The sequence below is a fragment of the Ictidomys tridecemlineatus genome, chromosome X (assembly GCF_052094955.1).
Source record: "Ictidomys tridecemlineatus isolate mIctTri1 chromosome X, mIctTri1.hap1, whole genome shotgun sequence".
NCBI lineage: Eukaryota > Metazoa > Chordata > Mammalia > Rodentia > Sciuridae > Ictidomys > Ictidomys tridecemlineatus.
Window position 1 is genome coordinate 91,076,900 of NC_135493.1, and position 13,858 is coordinate 91,090,757.

Consider the following 13,858-nt stretch of genomic DNA (forward strand, 5'->3'; position numbering starts at 1 on the left):
CTAGAGGAGGTGACACCTGAGCTGTATTTAGGAGTGGTGGTGGTGGTGAGATGGAATTAGGTGAAATCTCAACAGAACCAAAGCCTAGAAACACTCAGCAATGTTGGGTATGAAAAGAACCATGGGGGAAATGGTGCAGTATTTGATAGTGTAGAGTAGGGAATAGACAAAGAAGCTAGAGAAACTGACAAGATCCAGGTTTTGCATTTGGGGTAAAATGGGATAAGGGCCCAGAAAGACTCAAGGATGAAACCTGGGCTTTAGGCTTGAGCCCTTAGACAGATAACTGGATCCATGTAATGAGTCAGAAAAAAAAAAGTTGAGAAAATGGGTGGGATTTGATTATTTGTTGGTTTCAGGATGGTCAATTATCCTTAGATTGTAAACATCCTGAAAACTGGGAATTTTCTTAGTTTCACAAAGAGCTCTGCTTGGCAATAGGGAGCTGATTTTAACCAGAAAAATGGTGTCCTCTGCTGAAGCTACAATGCCAGTAATGAAGTGAGACCCAGATGGTAGTTGAAAGTAAGGTTTTAAACCAGAAACCACAGAAAGTTGGGGTTAGCTTTCTAGTGTTCAAAATCTAATTTTAGTGCTTTAGTTCAGCTCTCCAAAGCCCATGTTCAAGGCTTTCATTTTATATGTGCCTGCTTCATGCTTTACCTGCTCTGCTGTTCCCTGAGGCTTTTGGGTTGTCAAACCTAGACTTGGAATGCAAAATAAAAAGAGATCTTGCCACAACTTCTATAAATCTGAGACAAATCCAGGCAATGAAATTTCCAGGAGGTGACACTGAGGAGGTGGGAGATGGAAGAATCTTACAGAGTAGCCAAAAATGGGGAAGAAAATTCTTTGCAGCCAGATGGACGGATGCCTTTCCTTTCTCAGGAAGGCAGAACCCAGGCTGAGACATACTTCAGCACTCCTGGAAAGTGTTTTTGGCTATCAGCCTTGCCCATGTTCCCATTTTATGCCCTCTTGCTTACTCTCTACAGGACACTTGCCTTGGTAGTGTTAGCCGGAAGAGCTATGCTTTCTTTCTTTTTTTTTTTTTGACCTTTTCTTTATGGCCTTTTATTGATCTGTTGTCTGTTCTAGATGAATCAAGTAAAGAACATTCTCAAAGATTCCAATTGTTGGTCATATAAGTTGCTCACAGATTCAGCACATGCATGCATGCATGTGGTTTTGTGCAAACTTGTGTGAACATATGGAAACATTAATATGCTAGATACTGAGCCACTTTATGTGGCTCAAGGTCACACTGTTAGGGGGGGACTCTACAATGCTTTCCAAATGAGACTTTAAAAAGAAGAACAATCTGCTTGACCTGTAATTTTGGGGGGTCAGTGTTTTCATGCCAGAACTGATTCCTCTGCCTCTTTTGACTTCTATTTGAAGTGGTTTTTAAGGCCTTAAATGACAGATTTTCACATATATGTTTTTTGAACAGCTTACACCCATTTACATTTACACTCTTGTCACTGAGTTTCCATCCCATCTGGTCTGGGTAACCAACAGACTCAGAGCACCTGAATTGACAGGATAGAACTCCTTTTGTCTGGGTTTGTCACAACTTTTCTGTGGCATTGAGAAAAGCATTGAGGCCCTGGAGCCAGAGTGTTTCTTAGTGAGCTGAATAGTTATATAAATATCATGGACAATCCTTTAACGTTTGAGTTTATTGGCAAAATTAAACATCAGACATTCTAAAAATTCTACAGAATTCATATCAAGCAAAGAATTTGTATAATATTGGCACTGGCTATGTTTGTGAGTGAGTGTGTGTGTGTGTGTGTGTGTGTGTGTGTGTGTGTGTGTGGTGCTGGTGATGGAACTGAGGACACTGTGCATGCTGGGTAAGTGCTCTACCATGGAGTTACACCTCAGCCTTCTTGTTAAGTCACATCTCAGAAAGCTTTATTCCTCACCTAGGTTCTAGATCATTCACATACCCTCATTATTATGAGCTTCTCTGTGTCCAGTGGTGAGAGGCCACCCCTTTTATTATGCTATTTACAATTCCAAGGCTAAAACTTTGATCCCATCCGCTTATGTAATATCTGTGTGGGCCAATGTCTGTGTCTCAATCCCCAAGCCCAACAGGTCACCTGAAATAGTACTTCTGCTAGGAATGTCCCCTTTGCTTTATCACCCCTTCGCCACCAACACTCCAGTGTTTCTGGCAAGATAAGAAATGCCATGGGCTGGGGATGTGGCTCAAGCGGTAGCGCGCTGGCCTGGCATGCGTGCGGCCCGGGTTCAATCCTCAGCACCACATACCAACAAAGATGTTGTGTCCGCCGAAAACTAAAAAATAAATATTAAATATTAAAAAAATTCTCTCTCTCTCTCTCTCTCTCTCTCTCTAAAAGAAAACAAATGCCAGCCTCATCTGGTTAACTAGCACTTTTATCACCATGTTATCCACACATAAATGCAGTGAACAGTGAAGTTAATGTGGAAGATAAGATTCCCCATGTTCATTAGTTTGCTAGGGCTGCCATAATGAAGTATCACAACATGGGTGGCTTAAAACAAAATAAATACATGTTCTCACAGTTCTGGAGGCCAGAAGTTCAAGATCAAGTTGTTGATAGGATTGGTTCCTTCTGAGGGCTGTTAGGAAATCTGTTCTCTGTCCTTTCCCTAATTTCTGGTGGTTTTCTGGCCATCTTTGGCATTCCTTGGTTTGTCAGTATATAACTCAAATGTTTGCTTTCATTTTCATGTGACATTCTCTGTGTTCAGATTTCCTCTTTTTCTAAGGACACCAGTCAGATTGGATTAAAGTTAGTCACAATAGCTTCATTTTAATTTGATAATTACTGTAAAGATGACTTCTAAGCAAGTTCACATTTTTTAGTTGTAGATGGACACAATACCTTTATTTTACTTACTATTCATTTTTCTGTAGTGCTGAGGATTGAACCCAGTACCCCATATGTGTTAGGCAAGCACTGTACCACTGAGCCACAATCCCAGCCTGCAAGGTCACATTTTGAGGTTCTGGGGGATTTGGAATTCAACATATGGATCGGGGTGGGGCATAATTCAACTCTCAATAGAATGCTAACCAAATTTACTCATGTGATTGTCCCTCAGCCAATTCATGGCTCCTCTGAGATGAGGGCATTCTTTCTCTTCTTTCAGGTTCCAGTGGAGGTCATTGTCCTAAGCCTTCCAGGGCCCTGACCTCTCTCCCATCTCTGGCCTGCCTTCATCTGGATTAATCTGTTACTCTGGCATGTCCTGAAAGATTAAAGAGGGAATCTTCCCAATAATTTCTTTGTGGGACTCTTTTTTTTTTTTTACTTTTCATATCATTTTTTTTCACTTTTCTGTAACTCAGCTACATCAAATGTACTTCCGGTCTCCCCAGGAAACTCCCTTTCCAAATATAGTCACACACTGTTTAATGATGGGAATACTTTGTAGGTAATGTGTCGTTAGGAAACCTCATTATTGTGAAAACATCATAGTGCACTTACAAACTAAGCCAGCTCCAGTGTCACTAGGCAATGTCATCTTGTGGTATCATCATCATATATATATGGTCCGTTGTTGACCAAAGCATCATTATCCATAGCTTGACTGTACCTTATAGTCACCCTCTTCCTGCCTTTGTGGTACCTCTCCTATTAGGCTTTGATTTTTTTCTAGAGGCAAGCCATGTTTTAGGCATCAGTCCCTGATAATGCACAACCTAGGACAATGAAGTCACTAATAATGTTTAAATTGTTGGGAAGAAGGGAGAAAGATTTTATTTTGAGGGGAAGTTTCTTTGACAAATCCACCATCAGGTTAAGCTACATTGATCAGACTAACCAGTTGCTTTAGGTATGTTTCCCAAAGCATGTAGGGAAAATTTCCACCCAGAGAAAAATCACTTCTATCCCTATCCCCCAGTAAGTTACAAAGAGGAAGAAATTATATAAATACTACATCTATTACCTCCTGATGGAAGTATAGGATATGTTAATTTAACCCTCTGACAAGTCCAGCTGAACAGAACTATTTTAACTTTTCCAGAATTTCCTAATTATAGGACATTTCAGAGAATTGTACAGTGAAATCATCTAGACACTAGATTGTACAATTAGCATTTTTGCTATATTTGTGTTATTTAATTGTATCCATCTAGCATGCCTCTCTCCATCTATCAAACCCTTTGTTTTGAGATGCATGTCAAAGCAAAACACAGACATCATGATATTTCACCCCAAGTATCTTAGCACACCTACCCCTAAGCAGCTTTGTTTAAATCAGTATTTCTTTGCCCTCCATAAGCACAAAAATCACGTTTGTATTCATTTTATTGATGTCATCCATATGTCTAACCACAAAGCACAGATGCTTTGGGTTCATGAATATACTACATATGTAATAAAATCTCAGCTTATGTGAGATCACTATTCTGTTTCATTTAGTTTAATCACAGGCTGTAAGGGTCCTAATTTAATCACATTATTTTTATGGAATGATAAAAGTGAGAAAAGTGAGGACTTTTGCCTGAGATTATACAGCCAGGAAGTGGCATGTTAGGCAGAGGGCTTTTCCTGCAGAAGGGCATCACTCTGACTTGTTCTGGAACCGGGCTGTTTTCCTCCCACTGTGGTCCTTGCACATCTCTGACTGCCTTGGACTTTGTTTCACAGGCATGTTTAAGAGCCCAGGAAAGTAAAGCTCCTGAACCAGGCCCCAGTTCCACAGGCTTAGTAGGTTTCCTAGAAGATGGAGGAAAGGCCAAATAACTCTCTTCTAGTAACTCATTATGTAACTCTCTTCTAGTAACTCATTATGTCACTCCAGATGTCTTGCCAATACCTACATTTTATTCTCTCCTTCTAGAATTCTTAATCCATCACCTTACATTTGGTAAAAGGGGATATTTTAATGGAGAAGTAGATCTCTGACACTTCATGTCATTTGTAACAGCCATCTGGTTCAGAGGGTAGGATCTGGGGAGAGGGTGAATGTTGAGGCATATGATTGCTCTCCAGTTTTATATTCTGCCTTGAAGATGTTTGTGATTCTAAAAATGAGGTTGACAATCCTTAGGAGGACTACTATGGTGCTGGGGGACGTTTCATCCTCAGATCACTGTCAAGGAGACTATCATGCCATCCTATGATTATCTTCTATACTTAAAAAGCATTTTGCAGGTTGGAAGTGTAACCCAGTGATAGAGCACTTGCCTTGCACATGCAAGGCCATGGGTTTGATTCTGAGCACTGAAAAAAAATAGAAAAGAAAAGAAAGAAAATAAAACAAAGCAAAAAAGCAGTTTTCAATTTTATTAAAAGAATACATATTTATTTATTCATACACAGTACATCTAATTCTCAAGAATATTTGAGGCAAGTGAATTAAAATTATAGAACTGAAGGTTTAAAATGGAATAGTATAGCCAGGTGTGGTGGTGCACACCTGTAATCCTAGCAGCTTGGGAGGCTAAGGCAGGAGAATAGCAGTTCCAAGCCAGTCTCAACAACACAGCAAGGCTCTAAGCAACTTAGTGAGATCCTGTCTCTAAATAAAAAAATATAAAATAGACTGGGGATATGCTTCAATGGGTCAGCACCCCTGGGTTCAATCCCTGACACAAAAAAAAAAAGAAAAGAAAGAAAGAAAGGAAGAATACCTGAATAGTATAGCACACATATTTGAGAAGGACATAGCTATAATTTCTGGGTTTGTTTCTTTTATTAATGAGAAACAGTGTTGAGGTAAAAAGAAAACAAATTTTGTCTACCATGATTACAATAAACAAAAGATATTTGACTCATTTCAAACAACAAAGGGTAAAGACAAAAGCTTGGATATGAGACAGAGATTCATTATGGTTGCTGACATTTTAGAAAAATGCAATCATTTGCATATAAAGCGTGATGAAGAAACAATTTTTATGGTTTTAGAAATATTCTGAAAGGAATGGGAAGGCAATCTCATTCTAGTATCTCAAAGGGGCTGCATCTGGAGAAAGGTTTCTATGGCAACTTATGGAAGCTTGATGTTTTCTATCCTTTTCAAGAGCATAAATCATCCCATAGCCTGAGGCTCCAGTAAAGGTTTCCTTTATTTTACAAGATTTTTCCATTTGTTTTTGAGTTCTGTATTTTTATCATCTTAGAGAAAATAGAGCAAAGGTTATCATGCTTCCAAGAAGGTTTAGAATGTTTTTTTTATTTTAGAGAACAAGATGTAAATAACATAATTATAGTTTTTTTCCTCAATGATCAAAATGATGTGTGTGGTCTAAATAATGTGTTACTTCAGTTTTTCCCAAAATTGTGATGGGTATGTTCCCAGAGAAGGGAAGTCAGTTTGAACTACAGGAGGAGAAACTGTTTGGCAAAGCCCTTCTTTGTGTTTAGAGGTCCAGATGCCCTAAAAAGCCCCGCTTTCTCCAAATGCTTCCAGATCTCCCTCCCTCTAAAGATAAGGTTCAGGACTCTGGACAATAACAGGCTTCCAGTAATTTTTATCAAGATATTCTTTCCAAGAATATTAATGAAGAAAAATGTTCTGATTTTTAAATCCTGTCTGTTTCCAGAATTTATTTTATCTTAAAATTTTATTTATATTTATTTATTTTTGCAGTACTAGGAATTGAACCCAGGAGGGCTTTACTACTGAATTACATCCCTAGCCTCTTTTATTTATTTTTTTATTTTGAGACAAGGTCTCACTAAGTTGCCAAAGCTTGCCTTGAACTTGTAATCCTCTTGCCTCAGTTTCCTGAGTAGCTGGGATTACGGGTGTATACCACTGTGCCCAGCCATATTTTATTTTAACAACATAAGCTTTGTTATGTTACAGGAGGTAGTGTGGCTGATGGGGCCCAGAAACATAATGAGATTTCAGACCTGGCTCTGCTCTCACTGTGTGACTCTGAGTAAGCCCTTGAATCTCTGAGCCTCTATTTACTAATCTGAGAAATAGGCATGATGATGCCAATCTCATGGAGTTATTGTTAAATACTGAACGTGTGAGTGTGGAGTGTTGGAAACTGTATACTGCTGCACAAACATGAGGTAGTTCTTATTATGGGGTGGTTGTCTTTATTCCAGCTGAAAAAAATTCAAGAGATTCCATTACTCAGTATCAATATGCCTAAATATTTTTGTTTCTTGGACTATGTTAAAATAACTTATGCTTGGGCTGGGGCTGTAGCTTAGTGGCAGAGTGCTTGTTTAGCATGTGTGAGGCACTGAGTTCAATTCCTCATAAAATAAAAATAAATAAATAAAATAAAGGCATTCTGTCCTTCTACAACTACATTTAAAAAATAACCTCTGTTTATATAGAGAATACTGTAACCACTTATTTATTTATTGAAATGTAATTGCCATCTTTGTTGAAGGATATTAGATACCTTCATTCAACAAACATTTAAGTGCTAACTGTGTCTCAGCATTGAGAAGAAAAAGAATAGATAATTAAAATCTTGTTCAGGAAATAAGCTTCAAGGGCACCTGGGTGATGTAGTAAAAGGGGGATGGAATCCAGCCCCCACTCTGCCAGCCAAGCCTTTTGCACCCATATGGGCTGCATCTTTTTTTTTTTTTTTTAATTTGCCTGCCAGGAATGCATGCTTTCTTATAATTTACACAAAGGCATGGAATGTGCTAGCAGTAGCCTTGATGCTTGCTTGTGTGGTGCTTGATGTTAAAGGGAAGGTTTTTGATGTTTCACTGCTACATATGCTGGTGTATTTATTATCTGGAGTCATATTATCTGGATTTGAATATTGGCTTTGCCACTTGCTAGCTGTGTGACTTTAGGCACATTACTTGGCCTCTGTGTTTCACTGTTTACATCTGCCCACATTGTAATATTGTTGGGATGAATAAGTTCTTGTATGTAAAACACCTAGAACTGTCACACCATTGGTTCTCAAAATGTTAGCCATTTCAATGATGGCTTTACTTGTCCAGGGTCTCTGCAACTAAAAGTTCAACAACAAACATCTGAATTCTCTCTACAAATACCACTTTCCTGCAATGAATTTAACTTCAGGTGGGGATGTTTTTCTTCTTATTCCAGACCTTTTTATGGGTATTTGTGTTAAATAACTAAAAAAGCATTTTCTTTGGAGACATCAAAGAATTTCAGTTCTTTGATCAGAAGGTTGTTTGGTTCTTTCTAGAATTTCCTCAGAAAATCATTGCTTTGTCAGAAGTGACAGAGATGATGGGTGCTATTTGCATATTTTCCACTTTTATAGGTCCTGAGAGAATGCCTGTATAGTTTTCCAAAGTTACAGGATTAGAGATTCTTTGGGGGATACAGTGAATTTCATTGTCCCTTCAGATACAATGGTTCTTCCCTCCTTTTGGTAACTTTAAACTGGGAAAAGGTCCTTACATGGTATCAAAGTACTGCTATTTCATAATATTTTCAAGGCAATTAACTTTGCATTTTAAAGTGTTTATAATTTTTTTGTTAAATATCACATTTTGATATGAAAAGTATGAGAAACAGATTGACCATGCAAAAAATGAGGCAGGGGTTGGTTTTGATTTTATTTTCTCTCCTCATCCTAACTTCTCCACTGCTCTGAAGACACTTTGAATGGGCCCCTTCCATTGTCTCCTCCACTGTATATTTGCTAGTCTCGTCTAGGATCTAACTTGGATTACTTTCTATTTCACATAACTGGAAACAAAATGCTAATAATCTTATGCATCACTGATTTCTAGGTCTTCAAAATAATTTGGATGTCTAACCATAATTGTTGTACTCATTGCCTAGACAGAACTCTTTCAAAGTAAACTAATCATGGAGATGCAATATTTGTATAATTTCATGGCATTAGGTATTACTCTATTATTATTTATGTATGATTTATGTAGGATTATTTATGCAACAGCCTGTCAGGGGCACATAGGGACAGCTTCTGGAAGTGCTGAATGATTATTTGTTTATGAAATATTAATGGATTCTGCATATTAAATTTGAGTTTCATTGGCTTTTCAGAAGTACAAATCGACTATAAACTTGCTCATAAATTGTTTGCAAAAGTTAAAAATGTATTTAAGAGAAAGTCTGATATTTTAAGATTCTTATATTTAGATACAGAGCACAATGTTTTAAGACTCTTTGTCAGGATGAGTGTACAGATTTATTGTAATTTAATTTTTCCATTTTTGGTCCAAAGATAGTGGCCAAGAATTCAGGTTTGGAGTTGAGCTTTGACTCTGCCACTGAATAATTTCATAACCTATGGCAAATCACCATTCTCTTCTTCTTAAAATGAGGATTAAAAATACTTACTTCTTGTCCTCATGGTGAGGATCAAGTGGGCTTTTGGGTGTAAATCATTGCACGCAGAACCAAGTAAGTGCTTCATGCTTTATGGTGGTAGCTGTTAATATGTGGATATTAAAAAAACAACATTTATTACATTATATTGTTAAACTATTGTGTTTAAACTGTGCCAATTACATTGTCTAGTATTTTAAATTATGAAATTTTTTGGCAGTGCTATTTATTGCCCTTGAAAATTCCCAGACTTCTCAGAGAATGTACCATCCCTCATATTTTTGTTTCTATAGCGAAATGTGTTAAAAGTTCCAAACAACCAACACAGAAAAGAATGCTTGGGGAAAAAATAACCCTTTTGAAAGTTGTCTGCTTATTCTTTGAGCAGTCAAACCCTCAATCTTTTTATCAGTCAGCACTGAGGGTTCTCTGGACAGTTATGTCTTTTTGGCAATCCAAACTGCCTTCTGGCCAGACTCCCAAACTGTCCAATTTCTTCTGTATCTAAAAAAATCCTTCCTCCGAAAATGCAGGGACTTCCTTAAGCCAGTCAATTGTTTTTCAAATCAATCTTTAACAGTAAGTGCCCAACCAGCATTTTTTATGGGTGCATTATAATTAAACTTAAATGTGAGGCTTGTTATGCCATATTTATACATGCACATGATGTAATTTGATTAAAAGTCCCCAGGACTTTCCTTTTCCTTCCCTTCCACCCTCCCCAGACCCCCTTGTTCTATATTCCCTATGGATCTCCTTTCTATTGTCATTATGTTTATTATTTTAATTCATACCAACAAGCATTTTAACTAACCCCCCAGAAATATTAGTGAGAGAAATGGCAAGTTATTTTTGACAAAATACTTTCGTGTTGCCTATTTAAATATATTTTTGAAATTTTGTATTGAGAATATTTTAAGGCACATGAGCAGAGAGAATTCTGTTCAGTGGTTTGATAAGCCTCTTGTTTGTTCTAATAACTGTTTACATTTCGCACCAGATGTTATTGGGTAATTGCATTTATTCAAAACCAGTACCTTTTGTGGAATCTAATATGCTAGTGTATATGCCCGATGTTGTATTTCTTTCTCAACCCTTTTGTTTAAACCTCAGCATGCTCCTGCCATTTATCTGAATTCACTGATAACAGCTGTTACTATGGTTGCATGTTATTTCATTTGTTGAACTGATGCTTGATAAGAGAAATGTCATTGAATTGTCTGCAATCCTGAATTTAAAAAGAAGAGGTGTTTTTCCCCCTCTTATGGAGGTAAAATTAGGAAACAGGAGTTAAAAGTCCAAGCCCTCTATTTCTAAATCTACGTTGAGCAATGCTTGTGTGTTTGTGTAATACTGCATGTGGGCTAGGACTTTGGGACCCATTATCGAGCCCCCAACTAGAAGCCTGAGCCCTGCCCCCAGGGGTAGAAATGGAAAGAGGCATTAATTCAAATAATGAAATGTCAAATTACCCTCTCTGAAAAATGGGTTTCCTCTCTTAAGATCACCAAGAGATGGTGACTGAAGCCTTAGTTCATTACAGTTTTACACATGGGCTCATATTTTATGTTCTAGGGATTCTTACCAACCCACATGATTCAACTCTATCTTCAAAGTACATTGATTCAAATAAAGTGAAAATACCTTTTGAAATGTAATTTCTCCCAGTAGCAAATATTGAGAGATGTGATCAACGATGAGGATAGCCACGAAGCCCCATGGGAGGTGGGGCAGTGTAGTGATTGCAACCTCAGATGCTGTATCGGAACTGGCTTTGCCACCTATTCTATTATGTGGCCTTGGACACTTAATTTTGCTTCCGTTTCCTCTGTCATAAGATGGGACTGTTCATAGTACTTTATCTCACTGGATGGTTACAATAATTTGTTGAATTAATATATTTTAAAATTTGGGCCGGGCATGATGGTGCACACCTATAATCCCAGCGGCTCCGGAGGCTGAGATAGGAGGATTGCAAGTTCAAAGCCAGCCTCAGCAATGGCAAGGTGCTAAGCAACTCAATGAGACCCTATCTCTAAATAAAAAAATACAAAATAGGGCTGGGGATGTGACTTAGTGGTCGAGTGCCACAGAGTTGAATCCCTGGTACAAAAAAATTTTTTTTTTTTAATTTGGACGGGGGATCCTGGGGATGAAACCCAGGGTCACATGCATACTAGGTGAGTGCTCTACCACTGAGCTATACCCCCAGCCTGAATTGATATATTAAAACATTTAGAATTGTGGTTTAAGTGTAGTGAGCATTATACAAGTATTAGCTATTTTTAATAGAAATCTTTTTTTTTCACCAGGGAAATCTAAAAGTCCCAGAATTCTTAGTACCATGAAACAACTCTGAAACTGTTTTATTTACCTATAAAGCACAACAGTTCTTGGCCTTTCCTTGATTTCTTTTGGTCCCATGAAGCAAATGAGGAAGGTAATTGGAATTGATGAGATTAAATTTATCAGAAGAGCACTAGAGCTCTGTTCTTGGAAGAAACTCTTGCTACAATCTGTTAAGAGTAATTTTATCATAGTTGTAATTTATTTTTTTATGCCTTGTCATGCTAGGGATGGAACCTATGGCCTCCCATATGCTGTCAAGTGCCCTACCAATGAGTTACAATCTAAGCCTAACAGCAATTTTAAAGATGCAAGATATTTAGAGTTCTAATACCAAAGAAACTATATCTCAGATGTATTATTACCAAAGATTATATATATGTATATATATGTTTAATTTCAATAAATATTAAGCCATGTGAATGAATATATATATATATATATATATATATATATATATATACACACTAAGATTTGTGCTTCATGAAAATTCACTGAGCTCTATGCTAAAATAGGTGAAATTTACATTTATCTCAATAAAACTATGATTTTTATTTTCTGATACCAAAATTAGAACCCATGGGTGCTTAACCACTGAGCTACATCCCCAACCCTTTTTTTATTTTTTATTTTGTGACAGAGTCTTGCTAAGTTGGTTAGAGCCTCATTAAATTGCTGAGGCTGGCCTCAAACTTGTGATTCTCCTGCCTCAGCCTCCTGAGCTGCTGGCATTACAGGTGTGTGCTACCATGCCTGACTAAAACTGGGAGTTTTTAAAAGCTAGGTCCATGGTGGTGAGAATGAAAAGCTAAATGTGTATATAAATGTAGTCATTCTTTAGTGATGGAACACATTTTGGAATTAAGATGTAGAAGGAGAAAATTATGTGTACATATTTGTTGTAGATGGACACAATACCTATATTTTTATTCACTTATCTTTTAATGTGGTGCTGAGGATCAAACCCAGGGCCTCACAAATGCTAGGCAAGTACTCTACCACTGAGCCACAACTCTAGCCCAGAAGGGGTGACTTTTTGGTTTTGAAACTTTATGTCAGCTTCAAAAGTCTGATTTAACAGTAAATTCCAGGACTTCACATATCATTTGAAAGCCAACTTTGCCCCAGTTGATTGATTTTTCAGATGTACTTTAAGAATGAAGTCAGTGTCCAGCCTTGGACTTGTATCTGCTGTAGGGTGTATGATTCTCTGCTGAGTGTGGCCTTGCTTGTTTTCATTTACATTGTCACATCTGTAATTTAGTTCTTAAAGTAGACATTTTGATATAGTGACTGAGGATGTTTTTCAGTTTTGAGATTCAAAAATGAAATCCCTTTTACTCTTTCTAGAAATATCAGTTGGTTTCCCAGACTTAGACTCTGGGCCTATATTAAGAAAACCTATCAAGCTGGAGGTTGAAGGTAGTGGTCGGCCATGTGTGTGAACCAACATGAATATTTTTCATGGGCCATTAGGATAAGGAGCTTGTCTAGAGTACTTGTAAGGTATTTAATCCTAATGTCTTATTGTACTTTCCCCCAGGTATGGCAGCAGCCAAACTTCTGCATGACTCTGGCCTAAATGTGGTGGTTCTAGAAGCCCGGGACCGCGTGGGAGGCAGGACTTATACCCTTAGGGTAAGACACTAACGATGGGGTGAGACTGAATCTGAGTTTTTTGTTTGTTTGTTTGTTTGTTTTTTAGTTTTTTGTTTTTCCTGAAAGCCTTCAATTCCATTTGATTCTTACAGAGAAGGTAAAATACTCAGGAAAAATTGGCACAATCTCACTTACTGTCTTTTGTTTCTCTCTTTTGGTGCTATGAATGGAACCCAGCACCTTGCACATGCTAAACACATGCTCAACCACTGTGCTATATTCCCAGCCTCAGCCTCTCTGTTAACTTGCCTCCCTTTCAATTCTTTCTTCTCCCCTTTTAGTCCTCTCACTTCATGATATATTACATCATAGAGTTAGGACTGGGGCACAGGGAACTAGGGAGGGTATGCATATGTCTGTGTTTGAAGTAGAAAGAAGAATATCACAAGTCCATACTCTCCACCTCTGACTGTGAGGCTTCTCTAGAACCAACATAATTATTTCAATCACATAAGTTAAACTTTCATTTTGGTCTCGTTTATTATTTATAATTTATTTTAAAATTTATATTATTTTAATCAACAACTGTTGTGAATAATGGTGTTCAGAAATATCTTGCCTATTCAATATTAAAGCAAGTTTTCTT

General features: G+C 37.5%; 1 protein-coding gene across 1 annotated transcript in view; it reads left to right on the forward strand.

Annotated features, from left to right (window-relative positions):
- Maob (monoamine oxidase B) overlaps positions 1-13,858 on the forward strand; it is a 108,326-nt gene that overhangs the window by 31,408 nt on the left and 63,060 nt on the right. Inside the window, exon 2 of the mRNA XM_005323983.5 lies at positions 13,157-13,251. Within this exon, the coding sequence (XP_005324040.1) occupies positions 13,157-13,251 (95 nt within the window). The remainder of the gene's footprint in view (positions 1-13,156; positions 13,252-13,858) is intronic.